The following is a 26281-nucleotide window of genomic DNA, read 5'->3' on the forward strand; positions in this document are numbered from 1 at the left end:
ATGTGCACAAAATGTGCACATTGAACTATGTAGTCAAATATCTATGAATCCCGTAGGTAATGTGCATGACTTTTTGGGTCTCTTCTATGCTATGTCCACGTTTATTTGGTTCTGTTTCATGCTATACCCGTACATTTTACAATTATATCCATTCATATTTTAAATCTGTTTTATGCAAATGTGCATAATCGTGTTCTATAAATGTGCAATACCACATATACATGATATAAATTCAAATAATTGATTTGATAACAATTCACTCACCGATTGCTGTCGCTGTTCCTGCTGATGATGCTGCTGCTGCTGCTGCTGCTGCTACATTCCTCTTCCGGAATACCAAGTCGCTCCATGGATGCCGCTTTCTGCTGACATCATCCTGTTATTCTCGAATACGCACATTACGATCGCCCGATGCTTTATTCGGCACTCCCGATATTACAGACAATATATCACACACGAGTAAAACGTAAACCGCGCGCGAGAATTTCACTTGGCGCGACCGTTACATTTGAAAAAATACGTGAAAAGGACGGCTCGTCTGTTAGCGCGACGGCATTCTCAAAACCACTGAACACCGTACCTGCGCACAAATGAATACGCGGACACGCCGGAGTCAACAGAACGTCCGACCGGCGCTGGAGTGGCGTAGGTGACTGCTGGCAGGCAGACTCGGCGGTACTCGGCGCTAGTCGGCGCCACTCGCCGCACCTGCGCCGCTGCCGCCATGTTGCTCCGTTGCTCCGCGCTCCAGTCGCGTACGCCACTCCAGCGCCGGTTAGACGCTCTGTCGACTCCGTGCGTTTCCGTTCGTGTCTTTGCGTGTCTCGCGTATTGAGAATCGAATTGTGTGCAGGTATGGTGTTGTGCCGTCGTGCTAGCAAACGTCGTATTCATGTGTAAAGCGCGGCGTCGTGCGTGCCTTCAGTTTTGAATAAGGTGTTCGCGTGCACGTTCGAGCAAAGTGTTTGTTGAATAGAATATCGCGTAGAATATCGCGAGTGCCAATGAAGTGAAGTGCTACTGGTGCTACTAGTCGTGCGAGTATACGAAATTCTTGAAACAAATTTGTTCATTCAAACGGTTTTCTCACCGCTTTCCTCGGCCTGTTTCCACGAAGTTACGTGACGTCACGCCACTTTCGCGCTATGTTGATTTTCGTTCCGGGCAAAGTTTTCGTGTGCGCGTATTCGCTCGAGGAGTGTACGCAATCCGTTCGGTAGAATGTCGATCGTGCCATGCAATAATGAAACTTTACTAGTCGCGTCGCGCAATTATACAGAAATACAAAACTCTAGGAGCGAATTGATTTACTTCTGTTCAGTAGTGTGTCTTGACGTGCGCATTCAAACGATTCTTGGACGTAGCATAGAAGAGATCCAAAAAGTCATTCACATTCCCTACGGGATTCATTTGACTACATAGTTCAATGTGCACATAGAGGCGCTGATGGATGAAAACAGCTTAAAACGACGCTCTCTCAGGTTCCTCTCTGGCCAAACATAATCGAGTCTTACGAATAAACCGAGCTGACACGAGTGCTCTTCTCCCCGCAAATCACAGCTCCCCTCGCTTTAAGCACAGACGGAGTATGATGTGTGCGTGAGTGTGCTCGAGACTTGGAGCTCAGGTTGCTCGGAATCGCAGTACAGGTTACGTTCGCGTCAAACACCTGTTGTGTCAAGATCGTCAAGCTCGTGACGGAAACTCGAGGGAAGAATCTTCAAGAAGACGCGATCTTCATAAGTCCTACCGACCATGGTAATTCCACTGTTTTATAATTACGCTTCAACAATTTCTAAATCTATTTAAAACGTCGTAAAGTCTCAATTCGCGACGGACTCAATCTTATTTTCTTCGTGTTCCACATGCGATTTTTGTTTGATTTTTCCTTTTGCACAATGGACTTGCTTAATATGCATTTTGCTTTACTCTTTGTATTTCATTCGGTGTGTAATTGTGTTACAGGCACGCTACTTCCGAGAAGAGGATATAGACGGTACGTCGAGAACGAGTTGCAAAATTACTGCCTTCATTGTATTGCTAAAATAAACGTAACAAGCTAAATCTGAAATTTATTGCTTTTAATAAATTTCATATTATTTTAATAAATTAATTTTTTAATTCACTAATTTTATTATCTTTGTGTGCAGAGTTCCGAGAGTGCTTCTATCTGTTTGCTCGAAGCGGTCAGATTCGCACGCTCGATGAGCTCACTATAATTATGAGATCCTTAGGATTAAGCCCAACCATTGCAGAATTGAACAAGTACATGAAGGACAAAGGTAAGCTATGTTGTACAGCCTTCGCCAATTTTAGCTTTTATACTTAAATAAAAAATTACAAGAGAAATTATCTTTTATGTCTAGGTGGAAAGATGTCTTTTGCTGATTTTCTGGAAGTCATGCATCTTCAGACTCGTGCGGAGGATCTACCGAAAGAAGTGATTAGAGCCTTTCAAGCTGCAGATACCTCTCACAGTGGCACTATTCCAGCACGGCAGTTGGCACATATGTTGCTTAACTGGGGAGAACAATTGAGCAGCAAAGAAGGTAAAGTGAGTAAATAATTACAGCTTTGTAGTATTTGGCATACTGTCCCTTGTTACAGTGGAACAAATCTTCCGCGAAGCCAATGTGTCTCTGAACGGACACGTGAAGTACGAAGACTTTGTTAAAATAGCCTGTGCACCTGTACCTGACTATTATTAAAGACTGTTAGATGCAACTTTCGTATTTATATATACGTTCTATAATATATCTTACGGTAATCCTGTGAAATACAAGAGAGTGAGAAATTATATTTTTACATAAATAAGGAAAGTCTTTTTTAATTTATAAAAAAGACTTTATAATTTAAAATATGTGGTTGCGGGACTTCTACGGTTGTTGAATAAATAAAATCTATTTCATTATTTATTGCCGTCATGTCTTAAATTATACTTTTAACCCTGTTTAAGCACATTTCAGTATTGACAATACATTCATTGTTTTACAGATAACGAATTCTCATTATATAGAATACTAATTTCTAAGTCCATTTTTATATCGATAAGTACATCTTATTTATTAATGAGCTGTTAAAGATTTACTGTGTCGCTAAATTTACGTGACAAATTTGATGGATATATTTACAGTTTTACCTATTTTGAAATTATTCTTAATTCTTTATTCAAAAGAAAACGTTGAGAAAGCAGAAGCGAATTTATATTGTAATTTCGAAATGCATATGTAATTCTCAAAAAAGATACCAATTTTTATTTTGAAAGAAAAAATTAATTTGTTATCAGAACTAATATATAGCAGTTTTACATTCTTTAAATTCATCTTTGGTCGAAAGACAGATACTTCGTTTTTTCTAAATTTCAATACTGTGCAAGAAATATGCGAATAAAATGAAACTAGATTAGTCTCAAAATAATCTTTCTTTTCCAGCAAATAGAAAAAGAAATTTCCATTAATTTCTCAAAATCTTTTTTACGCGAACACATATTTTATTATATAATAAAACGAACGGAAAGTATTCGTTTGTTTTTTGTATCAACGTGTTTGTAAAATTATTTTTCTTTAATCTGTGAGATAAAATTATCTGAATTAAAAATCATCGATGATATTCGGAAAATATTGTTCGTCAACTATTGAACGATTAGTCGAATCGGTAGTTAAGGATTACCCATCTTTGGGCACATCCGGGGTTGGAGGCGAGCCACATAAAATCACCGCTGTGCTGATGACGGTCGTAAGAAAAAAAACGCACAACAGGGCACGATCACTGACCAGAGCGACCTGTTTCCAGTCTAACTCTGTCCTTTCTCGACGGTCCTGCTCAACCAGGCGCCGTTCATTCCTCTCGATGGTCGCGTGCACTCTTCCCAGGACCCGGGACCAATGCGCCTCAAGGCCGCCTTCTTTTCCGAGATCTGTATCATTCGATTTATAATACATTAATTGCGCGACACAAATTAGTTGGCTAAAGAAAATAGACCAAATTAGATGAAAAAAAAACTGCTGAAAGATGAAACAAAAACATATTCAAAGATCGAAACAAAAACATATTCAAGACAAGAAATACAACAAACATAGGACTGTTACACTGAATGCAAATGAGAGTAAACATCTCACAATCAAGAGTATTACACTTTGCACAAAAGTAGAAACGATTTTTTTACAAAAGTACGTCCCAGATTTTGCAAAACGTTTGTGATTTTTTGAATTACAATAAATTGATGTGAATATAGATAAAGACCATTACGATTTTTAAATTATATGAGAGAATGGAAGGAAAATTTATTACTCGAAAAAAAAATTTACTTTTAAATCCGATTTTTCTAATATAACACACTGAAATAATAAATACATTTAAAGGGATAAATAAATGCAGGTTCGAAAACGGTGATATAATAATACAACACTAAAAATTAAAAAAAGAAAAATATGAGACTTAAAGAAGTAGAATGGCTTTTTTCTATCATGTAATTTCATGTCTTCTGACAAAGTTAGTGATATAATCTTAATCTAAAGTTTATTAATCCATCATAGACTCACCTAGACTGGGACTAGAGCTGGGACTATCGTCTTTTCTCGATACATATTTCGGGGATACGTGCTGCTCCGGTTCGGGCTTGCAGTGCAACGGACAATTGTTCTTTCTTCTCGGGAATTGTTCCGCCGGCTCCTGCTGATATAACAAATCGCTGTGATCCCGTATTGATGATCGCACCGTAACTTTTCTATAGGACGGAGTAATAGCGGGCACGTGCATTTAGGAACTGTATGAATCGCGAAACTTTTTCTCAGCGTAATATGTTTTTTGTTTGCGCTCAGCATCGGCAGCAGACGCTTATCCGCAAATAAAACTTGCATCGCATTAATTTTTCATCATTATTTTAAAATTAATATCCATTTCATAAATTTCTTTGCATTATTTACAATTGCACGTGGGTTTTTTCGCTTTAGTTTCTTATTTATCTGATCGAGATAATTATCTTTTTCAATTCTTTTGCATTAAACCTATTGTTTTATTTTTCTCATTATAATGTGTTGGAAATACTATATACAATCTCCCGTTATCTCTTTCATGTACGCTGAAATAAACGCCTGAGGCCGATCCTACTTACACTATTATCCACCGGAAACTGCACGACTATTATTATCTGACCGATCTGATTCTGAGAAACGCGCGCACAGAATGTTGACACAATTTCATAATATTTAAACAAGTTTTAGAAAACCGGATGGCGATTTGCAAAATGCTCCGCGTATTACAAGAAACAATATGCATGTGCATTACGTGCATCCGTTTTACCGATCTATTCTCCTCTTGGAAATTCAGAAATACTATCCTGGCTAATTTGTCTAAGACCAGCGACCTCACGATCCTCGGTACGCGTATGCCCCGCACACCACGGTGATGTAAATTCAATGTCACGACCGCCAAACCAGATGCAAACGACACCAAGCAAATGCTGACGCCATAGTAAAGACCTGAGAGCACCAAGAGGGAAAACACAAGCGAATAGAATAAACAATTGCATTTATTTCTCTTGACTAGATTTTTGAAAGATGCAAAAAGTAATTTAAATAAGAGAATTTGTGCATGTTAAATATTTATCTTAAAATGTCGCACAGAATTAAAAGAAATCGGATAAAATAGGAAAAAAGGAAATGTTTTTCAAGAAATTTGTTGAGCTCGATCCATCTTTTATCAGTTTTTAAGGAAATTGTCTGTCACACTTTCTCACGTGTTTAACTATCAAACAAAATTCTTTCTCCATTTGGATAACGATTCGGAACTACTGTTATATTCGGTTTTCTCGCTGTTCTTTGAGCACACTCCTTCTACTAATGCAGTCTTCAAAAGGATCCCCCTTCGAAGACTACATTAGCAGAAATGAGACGGTGTTCAGTCTTGCAGACGGCTAACCGCGTCTCAAGAAAATCCCAGGTGCACTTTTTCGCAGAGTTTTTTTAATGAATAACGAGCGGATGTAATGATCGAGTCGAAATTACCCTATAGCATTCGATTCAAAATTAACAAAATCGACTTGGAAATTTATTATTATATCATATTTGTGATCAAATTTAATCGAACATAATAATATAGAAAATATTAATAAATAGTAACATTTCGAAAATATCTCTTAGATATGTGAACATATTCTTTCTGAATTTGAATTAACGAGACGAAACGATTAACGATATACTCACTTATCAGCGGCGTCTTCTCCGTGGGCGGCAAAGTTTCACGAATGGTCATCAGAAATACCGTCATGGAAAGAAGGGCCGAGATGCCGAGGGTGACTTTTTCCCCTGACTCGGAGGGCACGTAGAACACCAGCAAGGCTGGAGAGCAAACAGGAGCAGCGTCCGCGAAAGTTTTACTCTTACCGCGAAATATTGAATCCGAGGTATTCCACGAGACTTCGATTTGAAGTCTCGTGACAAACTCAGAAGTTTGTAGAAATCGAAAATGGAACGACTAGAACTGCAGAAAAGACGGTAAAAAAGACGGAGGCAGTATCGCGTTGCTTTTCTCTCAGGGTCTCGATAAACTTAAATTTTCTTAAGTTTTCCGTACCTCTGGTTCTCACAAACGTGTTTATATTTGTAAACGTATACTTAAAGTTTTTATTAAATAATATGATAACTGTATAATATATATTCATGTTTTGCAGGATATTGGTTTCTTGCAAATGGATTTGTAAACGTAATAAAAATAAATTTGATATACTTTTTATTGCTATTCTGAGAAAAATAAGTACGGTCACAACCCATTTTGGGGGTATCGCCCACGTATATCGCCCACGATTAAGTAATCAAACTATTTGAATTGCTCGTAACCCTACTATGGAATTATCTTTGTAACTGGATATTGACGGAACTCATATTTGAAATATTTGATTAATAACTTAAAAGTCTTTCAACTAAATGGAATAGCTAAATTCAATTTTTAGTTAATACAGAGTTAATTTGAAAACATAAATGTAAAATTAGGGTCACAAGTAATCTAAATAATTTGATTACTTAATCGTGGGCCCCAAAGTTATAACCGTACTTATTTTTCCCAGAGTATTGTTGTATAAATTAATTCACAAGTTCTTGGTCAAATCGAACCACATTAAAGATTTCTCTGTAATTCATAATTGTCATTTTTAATTAATTTCAGTTAATTTTATCATTAAAAAAATCTTGCTTTACTATATACATTTGTTTAATAATTTTGATTGTGAGTCCTTTGAGTCTTGTGTATTCTGTTGTTTTAAGATTTACCTTTTTATCTATATATATTTATAGATCCTGTACGTTGATTTCTCTATTCTCTTCATTTTTATAATATTTTGTTTTTCACTTTTTTGTCCATAAAAACTTTTTTGAAATCGATAAGCAATTACTGTTTTATAAACTTGACTCCAATATCTAGCAGATTCTCGGAAAATTTGTTTCATTATCGATAAACGGCAGCAGAAATGAAATGAAATGCTTCGATTTATGCCGTCGCTTCCTTAAAGACGATAACTTAATTTGTTTTTTCCTCGTACAAATCTTAATGCTATCAGATCCGATATTATTTTTCGAATTTTCACCACCTCTCTCTCTTTCTCCTCTCTCTGTCACATAAAACTTTATAATATTCTTTAACGATTTATTTCTTCTATATTTTGCGAAAAATTAACAATGTATAAAGCATGTTTAATATTTTAATAATTAGTAAACTTTCCAAATGATTTATTTTCAAAATATTCTATTTAATTATATAATTTTATTAAAATTTTAAATTTCTTTCAAATAGATATATGTCATAAATCGTACATCTTACCTTCCTCACCGAGCAATAAGTTTCAACACGTAATTTAATCACTTGCACGGTTATTACTAAAGATACCGTTTCTTTCTCCAGGATTATGAAAATCATTATGCAAATTCATTAGATTCTCATCTTGTGTTAGTAGGGACAATCTCAATTTTCTTATACAAGCAAGCTGTGCGGAAAGATCAGAAGAGAGAACCTATCTAATTTCGTATATGACTTCTCGTATGGTCTGCCGCTTCGTAGTCTTCAGGTTTATTTATGAAATTTACCTCGTAACTAGCGGTAAGAACTGTTACTTTCTTTATTAATAAACGAGGTCCTCGAGATTTGTATCTCGTTATCGCATATCATTAATTCGCAATCTGTGAAAATTCATAGGCGAAATTATCTGAGTATTTCAAGAAGTTTTACTTCTTTTCTGCGAAAGAGACATTTTTTAAAGAAACTCGATATATCGATTATTTTATCACTTTCCGCTGAATATGATGTGACGTAAAAATCGATATTTAGATGAGCAAATTCTTTTGTTTACAAAATACTCGGTATTTTAAAATAGAACTACTAATAATTATTTACTTAATCATCATCCTTTTTAAAATATTGTTTCGACATAAGATAATGAGCTGTAACGTTAGAACTTTCCAAATCAAAGAGAGACATTCGGGAATTGTAGTAACGGTACTTTGAATACATCAATTATCTAAATGCAATTATCTAAATACACTGCCTGATATGCGAACGTCAGTCTATTGCGGATTGCTAACGGAGGGTATATTGGGTCACGTATGCGCATTTATGCACTCCACTTACCGACGCCGTTGATTAGTATGCAGGGCAAGATCAGGTTGAAGACGTAGAACATGGGACGTCGTCGCAGACGTATCTCGTAAGTGATGTCCGGGTACGGCTCCTCGCAGCAGGAGTAGTACTCGACATTTCTCCGGGCGGTGAAGTCTAGAAGATGGAACTCGCCGTTCGCCTGATAATTGCTTACGTCCCCCTGCTCGCTCTGTCGCTCCAGCTCGAGCTGATGCCCGCAAAATTTCCACGGTGTGAGTTAGGACGCGTGGAGTCGCGACGACGGAGCAAAAAGTATTAAAAAAAAAAAGAATTATCGAATTTGCGAGTATAGTAAAAACATCAGCGCAGTTTTATTCGTTTATCGAACATTGCGTCCTTTCGTTAAATACGTACGGAACGACGCGGAGGCCGGTTCGGTTTTATATCGACTAAAAGTTAAATTGGCAGCTGACAGGCCGAATGTCTTTCGTTTTGTCCAGATTGTTTTGTATATCGCGTAATAACCTTTTATCCGTGCTGATACGTGTTTTTATTAATAATGACAGATTGAGACATTTGTTACGGTAATGCCGTACGAATGAAAAGAATTAAAGGATGAAAATCGAATTTTAATATGGTGTAGTGTATTATACGGATCGACATCCCTATTTGGCTTCCAATATAATCTTCGTCATCAGTCTTTATCATAACTTTTTATCGTGAATCTCGTTAAAATAATTTGCTGTGTCGTTTATCTGTTTACTCGATCAACATTAATTCCTTCAAAATCCACTAATTAAAATAAGGACTTGTTTAACTTTTTTTTTTAATTAAAGAGTAACCTTTTGCTGAAGTTTTTGCATGGAAAATTAACGATCAACGCTAAGAATCCGACCGACGCGGCGCGAAACATGAGAAATGATTAATGCGCGAGGGACTTTGAAAGATGTCCCTGTACAAGTATTTTAAGCCGCGATGACGTCTCCTACATAACGATGGGAAAACGACGGCGACGGCGGCGCGGCACGCAAAGTGCATTCAACATGGAAAGATAGAAAATGGGAAAACTCTGTGAAAGATAGGCAGGGCGCTCTCGGTGCGGAGAGACGAACCGAACGGCTCTCGTATTGAGTTCCTCTCGCGATGCCAGGATTAAGCTTTTCGATCTGCCCGAACCATTTTCACGACTTGACGGGCTGGAGTTTTCGATTCCACACGGCCGTGTTAAGCGTCCCCAGAACTTTCGAAAGACCGATCGGCTTCGCATCGCGAACTATACTTTTTTTTTTACCCTCCCCTCGTTCATTCGCATCGCACGCACAATTCCGCGCCGAAATACTTTTTTACCGCGTATCTCCGCGTATAATACTGAAAAAAAATTAGCTTCAAAAACGTGAAAAGGGATACACGAGTGTCTCGCGATACTCATAATAATTTCAGGATGTGTCTAAATGTAAGATTTAATCTGTCGTATTTATTCGTCCTAATCGATATGGTTTCGCATTTCGCATAAACTATATACAACATGTACCGATACCTCAGTTCTCAGATAATCGATACGGCATTTCGCTGAACGTTATCTATCGAAACCATAAAATATTCCGCGATCTTAAATGAAGGTGAATATAATACCGCGAGGAATTATTGAACGCAGAAATTAATTCTATTTAAAAGGAAATCTGTAAGATGAACGATCGCGCGCCGACTGATTCATGTGCCGGTCCGCATTTTTAAACGGGCTGAAAGTATTCTAAAAACCAACGGGAAAAGAACTAAACGGAACATATTACTCGTATTATTATGTAACAATCGAACGTAATACTTTATTTGGAACATATCGACATCTTAGGTCAGACAATTCAGCTGAAATCAATCTTTTGAAACTACACGGTTTAATAGACAGATCTTCAGACTCACTTTGATATCTGTTATGTTTTATATTTTTGCAATCGCGATTCAATTCACTGAGAAATTCAAATAAAAATTTGTTTTGAGATACAGCTCGAATTTTGTTTTTCGCGATTCATTAGAAAACGATTTTGGAAAGATTTGTTTTGAATGCGCACTTTAGTTTAAACAAAACACTTCACGGGTCTCAATTGTTAATAAATTATGTTTCTTTAACGTTATTGGTCTTAGACATTGTCCTCGCACGTGTATATTTTGGCAAGAATTAAATTTATTAAAAATTTTTCTTACGCAAGTATATGCAAATAATTTAATCTAAACAGAATATCGGTCTTTGATAATTATCAAATTGTTTTTTGTCTTTATCAGAAATCACAGACATGTTGTCGCGTTTGTACTTTTTTAAACACAAAACAGGAAAGTCTGTTTTCCCAGGAATTTTGTTTTTTATTATTTGTTCATTTTTTTTATACATAAAAATAAAGAATAAATATTCGGCGTACACATAATTCGTAATATGTAAAATATTTTATAACTGCCTGGTGCACGGCTTGGCATTTGTTTTTGTGATATATAATAGTGAATATAATACACGTTATATGGCCAGAGAGCCACTTCAATGAACAAGCAGCGACACGAACAGCTCCCGTGTACCATCGTATCATCTTCTCGAAACGTATCTCGAATTGTATCTCATAACTATTACATGTGCAGGATTATTAGCTCGCGGAATTAAAAACATTACATACTTTGTGCGGCATGGCTGTCTGTACGGCCTTGTTTTTTTTTATGACAGACAAGGTTGCTAAGCGGCGCATTGTCATTCTCGCACAGAGACTCAAGTCGCTTCATATGCAGCTCATTAAAACGCGATTGTTTTCCACGATCAATTATTGCCTGTTGCACTAATTATGCGAAATGTCGCGGATATCAAACGAATAGTAGCGTAACTTCTTCGTATTACATTTCCGATAATGAAGTACGTGTGTAATTAACAAAATAGTTAATCAAAATGTTTAATCAAAATATAACTACAAAATCAGCGATGTTTCAAGATATAAAATTTTGCTTCAATGACTATCTTGTCATATTTTCGCACTTGATATGCATTTTACGCGAGATTCACGCAACACGACTGTAAATAAAATTTTAAACACGTTATCCAGATCTTCGAGGTAATTGCGGACGCGATTAGAGGACGCGCTCAATGCAAATTTTGCAAATTTTTACAATTTACGTCCCTGAATAATTTGTTCCGTCGGAGCAAACTTCGAACTTTATCTTTTTAAGAGAAAAAAATTTTGATACGCGGCGCAGTGACCCGTTCTGATTAAAAATCGGATATTCAATTATGCAAACGTAAAACTTTGATAATTCGCATTCGGGCGAATGAAGATCCCAATGCGCGAGATAAAATGCAAGAAAAAATGGAATGTGAAACTTACTTGGTACCCGTCATACGTCCAGGAGGCCCATTTGAGGGCACATCGTTGCTCGTCAAAGGGAAAGAATTCCACATTTATATCGCAGCTGCTGCGAAAGATACCATGGCTCAGCCAGACCACCTCGCCCGTGTGACTGACGATCACGTTTGTATTGATGACCGCTGAACTATATTGTGGGTCCGCACTGTAATCAAAAAATTGAAACCACAACGAGATATATAAATTTTTTTTTATCTCGATTAACTTTATATCTGCGAACTCCACTCTTCTATTTAAAATATTGTATTATTCGCGCAATTTTGGAAATTATATCTTCTCTATATTGCTTCTGAATTGTCTCTTTATCTCTTTTGTCTTTATATTCTATTAATCCTGAAAATCGTTACTTTTCGAAATTATTCACGAGTTCTTTTTTTGAGTCATATTTTATTCTGGATCATCTTTAGTTTCTACTATATGTACCGGAAAGTATCCCGCAAGGGATCGAAAGAAGTTTCAAAAGAATAACAGGATCAAGACGTAGAGATCTCGAGAGAGCGTATAAATCATTGCCCACTCCAATTTGTAATTTTTTTTAAATATCCCAGAGTTGTGGATTGAATGCGTAAACTTCCTCCTTGCGGTATACATTTTAAATTGTAATAGTTTCAAAATTCGCAAAGCTCGATTCAAAACAAATGCTCACTTGTTGTACAAAATCGTGTCAGGTCGCCAGACACGATTGTAGGGAACTCGGATTACTCGAATTCCAGCGAATTCCGAGACATTCCATTTCAAGTGATGATCGGTCCAAACCTGCGTAACCCAACAGTTGGTCGTAAGTATCTGGTTCTTTTCATCCTGAAATAACATGTGAAGACGTTAAAGAAATGTAAAACAAAGTAATCCTTGTACAATCTGTAATATAAATTCGTAAATGTAAATATAAATGTTGGAGGAAATTATTATATGAAATTGTTTTAATGCGGTTTTTTTTGCGCTTTTCACGCATATTTATAAAACCCTTTTACTTAATAGAATTTATTTGCAAGAGAAAATTGAAAATAATTTTATTTTTTTAGTTAGCATATTTCTGTAACAAGTACAATAAAAGGTTTTCTCAAGAAATTTCGTAATTTGTAACTAATTTATCGTAAAATATTTAATTTTTCACGCTTAAAAAGACTGCTCTCTAAAAGAAACTCGTTGAAACTGACCTGTATGATTAATTGGAGTTTATATATATCAACGAAACGAATTGTCGACTATATGGTCGACAAACAACAGGCAATATATCTTTCTAGTTAGAAAAAAAATGAGCAATCCTTCACAAAATCCGAAACAGTTTTTAAACCACGTCATGTAGTAATATTATTTTTACAATTGAAATTTTAATAAATTCAACGCTTTATCTTCAAATGTGTAAAAGTAGCTGCAAATAAATGAGAAATCAAATACAATATTTTAAAATTAATTCATATATACAATATATGTATATGTACATTGCATATCAAGGTTTATTTTACTGCTAGGAATTGCAAGGTGAAATGCCTTAGTTTATTCTCAACAGAAACCTTAATCTAATATACTTTGCCGATTTAAGACACAAAATGTTTTATCCGTAATATTTCTTTTTTTATTTTTGCTAGTAGCATAGGACGCTTAATTAAGGTCAATTAGTATACGAAGTGAATCCACAGCATTTAATTGGCCACCGTAATCGTGCGAAACCCGTAACCTGATGAATTCCGCGGTGAACGCTATCTCAACGTTAGATTGACGTCCGATCGAATTCTTTATAATTAGATCTCGTTATTTTGTACGCACAGAACATAAATATTCATTATTAGATCCGGTACACCCTGTTTTCCTCGAGTCCTTTATCCGCTTACCGACTCCGCTAACCACTTTATGAACTTTTGAGAAGGTTACCTGTTCTTGACATCTCAGGATTGGATTCCTTTAATCCGACAATTAGAGTAGCGCTAGTAACATTACAGTACATATTAAATTTCTAAATCATCATTAAAACAGCTACTTCAGCAGATAATCTGTAAAATTGTACTTATTATATTATCCGTTATGAAACTCTAATTATAAATTATAAAACTATAATTAAAAATTATAAAATTCTAATTATAATGATTAACATTGGAATTATTATAATAATTTTTTTTTTAAAGAATTACAACAATATTTTTAATTATTATTATATATGTTTGCAAATTGAATAAAATCATTGATCTCGTTAAATTTTTTAATCTTATTTTTAATAAAAGAAAAGTGATTATTTATTAATTTCTTCAATGACAATTCGATAATTTTTTGTGTACTCAAGTAGTTACTTTTGTGATGATAAAAGAAGATGGATATGTACGTGACTAATAAAGTCTCCGCGGAAGAGCTATATCATTCTCACTTAATGCTTGGCGTTTATATTCGTATATCATCTCTCGAGATTTCACGAATTCAAAGCTGTATCTGTGTATATAAAAACTTATAACACTCAACGCAAAATAAAGATCTTATATAGATCTGTAATAACAACTCGATAAATGGTCTTAATTAAAGCGATTTATAATAATGCGCAACACAAAATTGTGTTTCGCATTCTCTTTGACTTTATCAATATACAATTATAATAAAGTCTTACACTTAATAATTATAATATATGACACGTAAAAAAATCTTTTCAAATAAATTCTCATGCAAATTATTCTTTCAGTTATTACTCAATTATCTCATTGACTGTTCCATAAAGTTTCAAATCTGTCAATAGACAGTTTCCAATAGATTCGGCGTTTAACATATTTCAATAATGAATTAAGATTCAGCAAATATCATTAATGTTATCAAAGAGAAAAAAAGTGAACAAGCGAAAGAGAAAGAGAAGGGAGGAGGGAAGAAAGAGAGAGAGCCGAATAATTGACCGTATATTGCGCGATAGATGTAATGAGCTCTTGTTAGACGGTCTCAGGCCTCCTTGGGGTGACCGGTCGGTTACGTTGCGCTAAAGGTTGCTCTCGTTACCGCCATACGCGAAACAAATGCCTGAAACTTTCCCACCGCCTTACTTATTCTCACGCCAATTTATCTCGCGTATCTCCGATTACCACCGAGGATCCTGTCACGGTCGCGGTGTTTCCATTTACGTTACGATACGCATTTTTCTCAATTTTACCTTGTACTGCTTGAAACAGGGAAGACGCGAAAATATCGCAAATTCGATGATAAAAGTAAATCAGATATATAAAGAGAAATTTATAAAAAATAGTAAAGTCAAAAAAGAAAGAAGAAACTGTTAATCTAGCAATTTTATATAGACTAAATTATACAATTACAAAAGAAACAAATAAAATATTTACTGCACATCGATATGGAAAAGCGGTGAATAGTATCATTACATCAATTTTTAATAAAAAATATAATAAAAATGGTTTATTTTTTTTACCAGCAGTGACGGTAAAATTAAATGTAATTTCTATTGTTTGTTTTAACGGACAGATTTTTTTAGCCACACGAGCGGGAATTTATTTTATTAAAGACAAATTCATTTACTGAGATTCCGTTTGAATGCCAAAACGCTGTATAAAACTCGATAGCAAAAAATCTGTAGACGCGGATGCAAGTATCGTTAAAAAATCAAGCAATTAAGTGTTTTCGTATTTTTTTCGGGTACAATATTTAAGTTATTTTTTGTTTTGTGAAATTTGTCGAGAAGAAATACACTTTTTGGATTGATTACGTAACTTATCACCGCTATATAAGAAAATACTTCCTCGTACACTTATTTTTATTATGCTAATAAAATGTAACAACAATATAATGCGATTCCGCAAATATGTATAAAATCTTAATAGTATTCCTGATTTATTTCTGTTACGAAAGAATACGAAAACATTTTTGAAGAAATCCTACTCTTGGCTTCACCTTTAGCGAGGGATTTCATGCAGCCTACAGTTTGTTTCTTTAATACATTTCAATTCGTCGTTGAATTTTATATGGATTTCGAGAAATATGTCAAATTTCTGTTGATATTTCTATTTTACAATCGCCATCAATATTTCTTTGCGAAAAATATATGTTTATTGGAGTGACATTGTATCTATTTTAGCTAATTTGGTAGAAATGTTGTTTAACATTGTTTGAAGTTTGAACCAAAAATACTTTTACATCTTTCACAAATAGATATTTACTTAGAAAAATTTTTAGTATGTAATTAATATATTAATAATATAAAATGTTTTTATTCTTATCCTAAAATTATATATAAGTTATAAAAGAAATTTTTGCAAACAATTTTGGGACTTAAAAAACCTATGAAATAGCAAATTATTAATTTCTGCAGTTTGAATTTTATAAAAACATTTGAAAAAAATATTAAAACTTTTGATATTGTTAAAAAATAAAAAATAATTAAAATTGTACGTAGAATGTCGATTTTAGTACTTTTTTAAATTAGCAAGAAAATACTAAAAGATAGATAGAATCGCCGGAGTTCTTCTTTCGTGTTGTATATTAATTTTTAAGATTATTTACGCTCGAATACTTACGACATCAATAATATGATGAAGAGACAGTCCAAAAACCACGAGCAGAGGTTGGGACGAATTTTTAGCTGGCCTCACTCCGGCGTCATATCCGTCTAACAAATGCTTTGTCAGTCTGTATTCATGCTCATCGCAAATACCTGGACAGATAAAAATAAGATTAATTAAGCAATTTTCTAACTTTAATTAAAAGGTTATTAGCCTTTTATATTCAATTTAATTACATTTGTTACTCCAAAATATATTGATGTTCCTTATGAATATTGAAACAATATCTACTACAGAAGTTTTATTATTGCTCTTTTTTCCGAAGTTTTTAATAGTAAGTTTTTATCACGGAATGTCATAAATGATGTAAATAAAATATATAAATATATATTAATTGAACCATAAATTTAGCAAGTATGAACACTAATATGACTAATTACATAGTCATTTTATTATATTTTATTACACTGAGTATCATTAATAATTTAAGGAAAAACATCTCAATAACGTAAATAAAATTTTTAAGTTAATTAAACCATAAGTTTAGCAAATATGAATACAGTATGACTTAATTTAACGAGGCATACGTGTGTATGTGTGTGTGTCAATTTAATAACATTAATTTAATTTTTAATATTTTTAAATTTTATTTTTTTTCTTTCTTTAATATCAAACAAAATATCCGCGTAAAGAATCACGTTATCAGCTAATTGCGACACAAGTGATATTCGAGAGAATAAAATGCGATGGAGAATCACTCAGAGTGGAGGATGGCGCGGGGCCGAACGCGAGAAACGACGCAAAGTCTTGGGAAGCGGTCTCGCAAAAACGACTCAAGAGATTCCTTTCGCTGTACCCTTCTCTCTGATCACCGCTCTGATCCGTTTCGTTACGTGGATGTTCGTCCATTATAGCGATCGGCTACATGATCAAGTAACGTCCCCATTGAAGCGACCATTGTGCTGTGAAGCGTAGTGAAACCTGTCAGAGGACCGAGCTAATCTCAGTCCAAAGTAAAGAAGAAAGATACTGCGAGGAAGATAAGTGATACTCGTCGCGAGAGTACCACTCGCAATTAGGAGAGTCAGTCCTTACAGTTCTATCGAACTGCAAAAGCTGTATCTTCAAACGACGATGAGTGTCGTCTTTATAACGACGATGCTAAAGTATAAAATTGTCATCGGTTTGCTGTTACACAAGATATTCCGTGTTTGTAGCATCTCACTAGGTAAATTCTTTTTATCAATTTATAAAGTTATTTTATTCTCAGAAAAAAATATTGAGGCAACTGCAATTTTCCAGCAATTATACCAATTTAAACTAATGTACGAGGTTTACGATCGAATATCCATCTTTCAAAGATATCACTTAAACATTTTATGCGTTAATATATATCACAAAATTGTAATGCCTCGTTTTCATAATTCTCGCGAATAATTCGACTCTTTCATTTCCGAGTGGAGAAATGATCCCAAAGGATCCTCGCAGATCGGGAAATATCGCCACGTCGTCGAGAATGTAAATCGAAAAAATCTCACCGATTTATAATGAGATCGTATATCGGATGTCGATACTGTATGAGCTGCGGAATATCTCACGGGATCTCAACCGACTGACGTCGAATTTCTTCAGCGGTCTAGAACGGTTCACCGCGTGCGAAGACATTCGTCTCCGTCTGGAGATTATCCCACAGGATATGAAGATGTTCAATTATCCGCGAACACTTACAGCAGTTAGAGCAAGAGTAAAATTTCAATGGTGCATTGCAAAACAATAATCGATGGAACACGTAGCTAAATAGACGAATACATTAAAAGAGGTTTACTTTTTTAATACATAATGTCATAATCAGATACGCGATTACTAACAATGTATTCATATTTTACTAAATTTGCTTGAATATAAACGTAGAAAGGAAGATTGCTAATACCGATATACTTTGTACCATTTTGTTTTTTAATTATATTTTTAAACAAAATACTGATTTGATAGAAAGCGGATATATGACTTATGGATGTGTTTCCTTCTTTAATTATCTTTAATTTACGTAATATTGTGTTATCAATTTAATAAAACATCCGTACAATATGTTTGCCATAATAATGATATGAATTTTGTTTTTCTCTCTTGATTAATTCGTTTTTTTTTTTACCGTATTTCATTAAATGGTATTGCATTTCATAAAAATGTTGACCTTTTTCCTTTTTGCACGTGGTCAGCCACGTGCGAACATGAGTGAACAGCTATAACTTGCATATAAGCGACGAGAAAATAATCGCCAAGAGCGACCAGCTAAAATCTCGATGTATAAACCGATTTTCTAAATGCATGCACAGATCCCGATACTCGACGAATATGCAAATTTCGGCAGTGTCCCGATCACCGAATTTGATGGCAATGGAGGAGGCGTCAAATGGCCCCTTGACACGATTGATTCGCAAATGTTTGCACTACTAGCTGCGACGCAAACATACTGTAACGAGGTCCGGTTAAGATCGAAAGCTACATCGTAGATCACGTGAAACGTTTGGCATGGCTCTTCATGTCTCGTCAGTTTTCCCGGTAATTGAACCCATTTGCTAAGTCAACTTCCATGTGTTACGAAATAAATGAAATTGAATCAGAGATGTTGAATAAAATTTAAATATTATATGATTAGTTTAAACCAGTTAAAAATACAATTTTTTAATTATTTTTAGACTGACATAATTTGTTTCCAAATCGTGTAAGAAAATTTCTTCAGTAAAATTTAATACTTATATGTTAAATTCAAACATTTTACTAACTTATATTGAAATTAACGTTTTACAGCTACATTATTTTCATGTTGCTTGTTTTATTTATAAATTGTATTGATAATGTTATTTTAATACTAAAAAACGTCAATTCAATTTAATATAAAATAGAAAAATGTCTGATTTGAACACAAATATAAAATGTATTTTACCTGTATGTCTAACTCAAATTATGGTGATAAGAGTAAACTCACAGAATTCTACTTGAATTCATCGACTCTTGCGATTGATTTTTGTGTCATTACGAATGGAATTTTTAACCTCTAGCTAAGAAAAACTTAGAATTTGTACAATCGAAGATAATAAGCATTCATTCGCGCGTCCCTTAAATCGACTTGGCTAATCTCTCAAGGATCTTTAGAGAAATTAATTCTGCGGCGACTCGATGCACACGTGGTAATATTAGAACAGAATTGCAACGGCCAAATCCTTGAAAATTTCACGGTCGAAAGGTATAACAAAAATCACGAACTACTATGCATTGTTCCGTGTCGAGGACACTCATTCCAAAAATGGCTCGCAATTTGCTAAAGTTTTAGCCTTGGGGATTTGATCGCGTTGCTAATTTACATTTCAGACGTATTTGACAACAGCGGTGATGTAGCCCTGACGGACAAAAGCTACGACGAGCTTTGTGAAGCCCGACAATATCTAAACAATTCCTGAACGCGGGTCGCACTTCGGTACGGAGGCGCGAACCTTGAATCTTTGTTGACAACGGCCTACATTTCTCGCAGCTTCCGAGATTATTGAGCATTACTCAAAAAGATAAAATTTCGGAGGGCATTTCAAAAATGGCAGGTATTAATAATCCGATTTTCAAAGCAAGATAATTCTCCCGTGCAGGATATGCTATGCAATCCAATTTCTTACGTCAAATGCGAGCTCAGCATTGAACAAAATGGAATTTTTTAACGCAACTTTGCAAAGATTTATTTTTAAAAAAAGTTTTGATAGAACAATTCTTAAACTTGTTTCTCGAACGCTTTAATTTTCAATTTAAAATAAAATAAAAAAAGAATCGTATACATAAATCATATAAGTTTTCTTAAATTTATTTTAAATCAAGATGATAATTGAAGAAAAATTATTAGTTTTTTGTATGAATTTAAATCACTGAATTATTTTTTGATTACTTTTTTAATTTGAATTACTTTTTGTACACATTTAAATCACTACATGTTATTTATCATTATTCTTCTATCATTATTCATTATTACTTATCAATACTCGTTAAAAAAAAATTTATATAGATTTATATAAATTTAATATAGATTAATATAAATTTGATTAAAATTAAGTAAGATACTAATAAGATTTTAATAAGAACTCGGTTTTTAATTAAAACTTGATAAATATTTAATTTTGATTTTGTACAGATCTATATTAAATATTATATAGTCTTATTAAATGTCTTTATAAGAATTAAACGAAATAAATATTTATATTAAACTATATAAAATTTTTATTAAAGTTTTATAAATTCTTATAAAGTTCTTATTAAAATCTTATTAGTATCTTATTTAATTTTAATAAAATTTATATTAAATCTATTGTATATAAAATTTTTTTCCCGGGTATTAATTACTGTTATAGAAATTAATAAAAATATCCTTAAATATCATTTAAGATGCAGTTGCAAAAGTTTTATTGTTTCGAAAGTTTATTTTATTTTAAGCATCTCAATAATTAAATGTTATTTTTAACTATGCAAAAATTAAACTTAATATATTAATAAATATATTAAATAATTATAAAACAAAACTTGATTACGCAAACAGGTACTTGAAAATTGATCAGAGAAAAACAAAGTTTTATTTATTAATCTTAAATTTAAATTTAATTAACTTTTTAATCTCCAATTGCAATGTTGAAACAACCGTCCACAAAAAAAAATAAAAGAATCGCGAATTCGTTTTATGTGAATTATCAAGAAAAATTGGTAATGATAATAGTAATAATAACTACTTGCAATGCTGCGAGCACTCACCATTCCCGAAGGCAATGATCAGAAGGAGTCCGTATCGCAGGAGCGGGACAGGAGGCGGCGACATGGAATTGAGGGCCGGCTCGTGATCGCGTGATTGTCTACGTACGACTGGTCCACGATGGCGGTTTTCAACCACCGTGCAATTTCGCCCCTGAATCCCGCGCTACCCCTACCAGAAAACACGGAGTTCCCGAAGGATATTCGCGCAGGCGTTTGCTAGAACACGACGCGGACACGAGTTCACACCGGACGCAAAATCCGAACGAGCGCGCGAAAGTACGCTGACACGTGGAAATCGATCTCCCGTTCGTGATCCTCAGTTCGGATAATAAAAGGCAAAATAACGGCATCACGGATTACATAGAGATGTATATTTTATTTTTAAATCGACAGGAAAGATTGAAACACAAAAGACATGAATTGTTGATATTATTTTATCGATCATATCGAGAATAAACTTAAATCACTTTTTTTTATATGTACCTTGCAAGTCTTAAAAACAGATGTCTAATTGCAATATGAAACGAATATGAAATTGTGATTGGCGAAATTATGATTTAAATATAGGGAAAAAATAGAACTTTTTATAATTTTTTTTTAATGTATTTATATAAATATCTTACAATATATCTTGTTATATATATTGTGTATTAAAACTACCCTCGTTTCGCAACCAAGTTTTCAACAAAATTTTTATTCTATAAATTTTTGTAAATCCAGGAGAAAAATGAAAAAGATTTCAGAAAATTACAATCTTGCAAATCTCGTATAAATGTTTAATTCCCAATTTTATAAAATATTTAAATGACATTCATTATGAAATATACTTTACTTTTGTAACAATAACAATATTTATTAATGATATAAATATAAAATTTGTCGCGTGAAATTTTGTACATTTAAAAAATAATTGGCTCTAATAAAGACTGATTTATTGCACATTTCTATGCAATTTCATACACATTGCACATGCCATTTAATTGATCTACATATCCTATACAACACAAAATATGACAGAATATAAAGTAACATTTCAGCGATATTGCACAAATATTATAAATATTGCTGCAATATTCTGAAACATTTTGCGCTCTATGGAATTAATTCAAATATGTTAAGAAATGAGAGTATTTAATGTCATATCGTTATTACAATAAATTACAAAACAATGTTACAGAGTACAAACGATTCATTATCATTACGCAGAGCATTAAATTATGAAAACAATAAATAGCACGCATGACTTTTGAAGCAGAATATATGTATATATATTTTTACAACCAATCATGAAATAATCTTTTTACAAATATGCGAACGATAAAAAGCGGCGTTTTCTAATAAATACAGATAAATACAAGAGTTATTAACTCCCAAAATTGGCAACTCATTTCACGTCGTTTTTTTTTTCATCGACGTCTCAAAAAGAATAACATTTATCATCGCACAAATTCTGATTAAAAAATTAGGTTTACAATTCTCTATAAACTTCCATTATATTACACTCTGGCACTTGAGATTAGTGATACAAAATTAATGAATATCCTGAGAATATTGTTTAAATTTTTCTAAAAAATTATACTAAAGAATATATTTTTCTCAATATATGTATATCAATATATTTCCTCATTTTTAATATTCTCAGGATATATCTCAAAGTCCCTTTTCCAGAGAATTCCTTGTCGGGATATTCTTCTCTTCTCGGAGTACTCTTTTTTTTTTTTTCCAAGAATACTTCCTTATATTACGTCGAGCTATGAGCAAAGATAATTGGATTACATCAACTGGAGAATCCAGGATTAGTGTGCTCTATGACACAACGTCGGCAATAACGTTTGACGGCGCGGTAGCCGACCCATGTGACCCGGGAACACTCGCCGATGTTGAGCTGCCGCAGGCCACGTACGTAGTAGGCCAACGCCTCAAGACCGGCATCGGTAATCCTTTCGCATCCGCACAAGGATAGCTTCTTCAGGTTCGGGCATCCGGTGGAGAGTGCCTCGAGGGTCGCGTCGCCGATGTCGCATTTACCTATGTCCAGGGCGCGCATACGCGGACAGCCGCGCGCCAAGGCGATGGTCGCGCTGTCGCTGAGTGCCTCGCAACCGCGGGCGTTCAGATAGCGCAGCTTGTAGCAATGACGAGCGACGACCAGCAGACCAGCGTCGGACACGCGGTCGCATTTGCCTACGGAGAAGTAGCGGAGCGACGGGCCGAGACGCGCCGCCAGCTCGCGCACCCCAAAGTCTGTGACTTTCAGGCAATCTGACACCGACAGCTGACGCAGGCTGGCGCAGTAGGAAGCGATGGCGATCAGACTGGCGTCGGTGATGCGGCTGCATCTACGTAGGTAAAGACATCCCAGGTGCGGCATGCGTGACACGCTCAGCACCAGGCCGGAATCCTCGACGCCGTGGCAGTCGCTGAGATCGAGCGACTGCAGCTGCAGGATGGTGGTACGACCGCAGGCGCGAGTGACATTAGGACAACCGGTCAAGTCGAGTTCTCTAAGATGAGCGCAGCTGTCCAGCACCGTGGTGACGTTGGCGTCGGTGACCCGACGTGAGTGTCGCAACACCAAGGAGGTCAAACTGAGGTATGGTAATTGCGCGAAGATACCAGGCAACCCGGTGGCGCCTTCCAGGACCAGACGACGGACGCAGGTGTGGCAGCCACGACGCGTCAGCGCGTTCAACGCCGCGGTGGCATTCTGTGGATAACGCACCTCGACTTCTCGCCAGAGCGCCGGATGCCACGCGATCTCCCAGAGGCGTCGACAGGTCTGCGCCAGAGAGCAGCGGTCGCGGGTGTCGAGCCAGCTGAAGATCCTCAGCAGCAGATTGTCATCGAGCTGGCAGAGGTCGTTGACCGCGACGTGAACCAGATGATGCTTATTAGGCTGCGATAGTTGCTGTTGCTGCTGACGAGTCGGCGTGCTGGACGACACGCCCGGGGTTGACGAGGACGATGACGACGTGGTACGGCAGGCATTGTTGTCGAGGGTGTGATAGCCCAAGTCGATGGCGTCTGCGCCTGGCCGATAAACGCCGACCTTCTGCGACGAGTAGCCTCCTCCCCGCTCAGAGTCGCTCTGCTCCCCGAAGCTGGGAAAGAGGAGTGGGCATGATCCTTCCATTCCATGCTCCGTTCTGCAATTCATTTCAATACGAATTATGTTTTTGTTACATTCATGTTTCAAGTCAAAATAAGATTATTAGAAATTTATTTAGAAATTAATTGGATCATCCGGAAAGCATTGCGCGGCGGAACTTTTGCATATACTCTTGAGATAATAAGTGATACTCAATATTAATTTATAATAATTAGTAATGATACAAAACAAGTTATATTTAAAAATATACATATTTCTTTACCTTGATTTAAATAAAAATATATATCTTTAGAGACCAGGGACAAATTCTGATGTAAAATTTAATAATTAAAGTATTCAAAATTGACAATTATAGAAATTGTATTTATTTTAAAAAACAGGAAAAATTCAATTTTCATTTGTTTAATTACTAGTCTATGTCATCTATTGATGACATATGTCATAACGTAAATTATAATTGCATGTAGATTATTTGCTGTATTTATATAAATAAGAGATAAACGGAGATAAGTGTTACAATATATATTTCACAATTTCTCAATTGATTTCCGCGGTGCGAACTTCAACGCGATAACTTCGGGTGCTCGCTTTCGCAAAAAAAATGTTTCACTATGCGAATCTAGAATTTTGCGCGGCTGTCCGTATTTACAGGGCGCGAGTTATGGGCCCAGGGAGGGGCCTTATCAACGCGTCCATTGCGTCGTGACCGTTTACGGCTCGTTTATGTGCGAATTTCACAACTCACAACGGGATGCCGGACGGGAGAGTCAGCGACCGTGCGTGACATCACCGAGCAATATCGATCTATTCGCCACCTCCTCCATGTTGATCCCGCATTCCAACTCTTGAAGCAGCTGCAGGGCCCAAGCGCGTTTCACTCGTGAGAGACCAACGAACCGTGCAGAATGGGGTCCGCTCGACGATCGCACTTGTCCTGGAATTCGTCGAATCGCTCGTATAACTGCTCGACAAACATACGCGATCGCGTTTCGCGGACGTGGAATAGAAAATCCGACATATGACAGGCCCCCATCCCCCCCGACACACTTAAGGGGCCCCAACACTACCCAATGCAATCGACCACTCCCCTCTCTTTTCACCTCTCTGAGTTGATCAACCGGGACTTCTAGCGGGCCCAAGATGAAAGGTTCGTTGTGAAAAGCGCTTCGTCTGATTGGCGCAAAATCGGGTCTGTAGCGTCGAAAGATTTGTCAGATTTCGCGCAAACATAAACGATGAATTTTACATAATAAAGAAATACATAAAAAGACTCGAAAAATTTATATGAAAGAAAAAAAATAAGCGTAACAAATAATAATAAATAACATGTAATCATGTACGTTCTCGACGATTTGGACAAGCAATGCGTTGACAAAATGGCGACTGTATGACATTATGTCTTATATTCACTTCTGTCAATATAGATTTCTTTTAATTCTGAAAACTAGAAAAAGATAGAAAATAGATTAAAAATGGAAATTAAAAATATAAATATTATTTGTTTCGAATTATATTTTTAACTTATAAAACATTTTTATATATAGTACTTATTTTAAAATTATAATAGCTCGAGTATTCTATGAACATGTTTTATTTTTAATTTTTTATTTCTCATAAATAATTTCGGATTGCTGTAGAATCGAAAACAGTGAACAGTCAATTACTAAGAGGCTGCAACATGTTTTTTGACGAGTTTCGGAACGCACAAATATTTTGTGACATTCTTCGTAAATTATGCTTTAAATATGAAAAAAATAAAAAATATACTACACACTCATAATTTAATGTTTTATACATTTTAACAAAATTTAAATTTTAATAACAAATTATTAAAATGCACTGAATATATTAAAGTTAAAAGAATCTAGTTAGAGTAATGTTCTTTCAATGATTATGCTGAAGAAATATGTTTTTGCTTTTCGCCATTCTAT

General features: G+C 35.2%; 3 protein-coding genes across 7 annotated transcripts; 1 reads left to right on the forward strand and 2 right to left on the reverse strand.

The window, feature by feature from the left end:
- The first annotated feature begins 1453 nt into the window (after positions 1–1453).
- LOC105837681 (calmodulin-like protein 4) lies at positions 1454–2911 on the forward strand. Its single transcript, XM_012682695.3, has 5 exons — positions 1454–1758; positions 1966–1996; positions 2151–2282; positions 2367–2549; positions 2608–2911. The coding sequence occupies exons 1-5, from the start codon at positions 1756–1758 to the stop codon at positions 2706–2708; spliced, it is 450 nt and encodes a 149-aa protein (XP_012538149.1). The 5' UTR covers positions 1454–1755; the 3' UTR covers positions 2709–2911.
- On the reverse strand, positions 2902–21710 carry LOC105837514 (neuronal acetylcholine receptor subunit alpha-7). Of its 5 annotated transcripts, none has more exons than XM_012682406.3 (9): positions 21242–21710; positions 16472–16608; positions 12625–12779; positions 11940–12123; positions 8617–8833; positions 6204–6338; positions 5287–5480; positions 4542–4674; positions 2902–3916 (listed from the first exon to the last, which is right to left on the reverse strand). In XM_012682406.3, exons 1-9 carry the CDS (start codon positions 21303–21305, stop codon positions 3666–3668), a joined length of 1470 nt encoding a protein of 489 aa, XP_012537860.1. In that variant the 5' UTR covers positions 21306–21710; the 3' UTR covers positions 2902–3665. The 5 variants fall into 5 exon arrangements, with proteins under 5 accessions (XP_012537860.1, XP_012538021.1, XP_012537938.1 ...); XM_012682567.3 differs by having other exon boundaries at positions 3666–3916; positions 4542–4671; positions 5302–5480; XM_012682484.3 differs by having other exon boundaries at positions 3666–3916; positions 5302–5480.
- Positions 21711–22355: 645 nt separating this feature from the next.
- Positions 22356–25858, reverse strand: LOC105837740 (F-box/LRR-repeat protein 7). The gene is made up of 2 exons (XM_012682905.3): positions 25096–25858; positions 22356–24387 (listed from the first exon to the last, which is right to left on the reverse strand). The coding sequence occupies exon 2, from the start codon at positions 24372–24374 to the stop codon at positions 23019–23021; it is 1356 nt and encodes a 451-aa protein (XP_012538359.1). The 5' UTR covers positions 24375–24387; positions 25096–25858; the 3' UTR covers positions 22356–23018.
- Positions 25859–26281: the final 423 nt, after the last annotated feature.

This window comes from Monomorium pharaonis, chromosome 1, assembly GCF_013373865.1.
Source record: "Monomorium pharaonis isolate MP-MQ-018 chromosome 1, ASM1337386v2, whole genome shotgun sequence".
Lineage (NCBI taxonomy): Eukaryota > Metazoa > Arthropoda > Insecta > Hymenoptera > Formicidae > Monomorium > Monomorium pharaonis.

What these genes read in the sequence shown, in the direction of transcription:
- LOC105837514 (XM_012682406.3), bottom strand. Translation starts at nt 21,305, where the DNA reads ATGTCGCCGCCTCCTGTCCCGCTCCTGCGATACGGACTCCTTCTGATC. An exon ending in GGACGTATGACGGGTACCAA is followed by an intron (nt 8,834 to 11,939) that starts GTAAGTTTCACA and finishes TGCGGGCATCAG; the next exon opens with CTCGAGCTGGAGCGACAGAG. An exon ending in GATCGGTAAAACGGATGCAC is followed by an intron (nt 4,675 to 5,286) that starts GTAATGCACATG and finishes TTGTTATATCAG; the next exon opens with CAGGAGCCGGCGGAACAATT.
- LOC105837740 (XM_012682905.3), bottom strand. Translation starts at nt 24,374, where the DNA reads ATGGAAGGATCATGCCCACTCCTCTTTCCCAGCTTCGGGGAGCAGAGC.
- LOC105837681 (XM_012682695.3), top strand. An exon ending in CCGAGAAGAGGATATAGACG is followed by an intron (nt 1,997 to 2,150) that starts GTACGTCGAGAA and finishes CTTTGTGTGCAG; the next exon opens with AGTTCCGAGAGTGCTTCTAT. An exon ending in ACAATTGAGCAGCAAAGAAG is followed by an intron (nt 2,550 to 2,607) that starts GTAAAGTGAGTA and finishes CCCTTGTTACAG; the next exon opens with TGGAACAAATCTTCCGCGAA.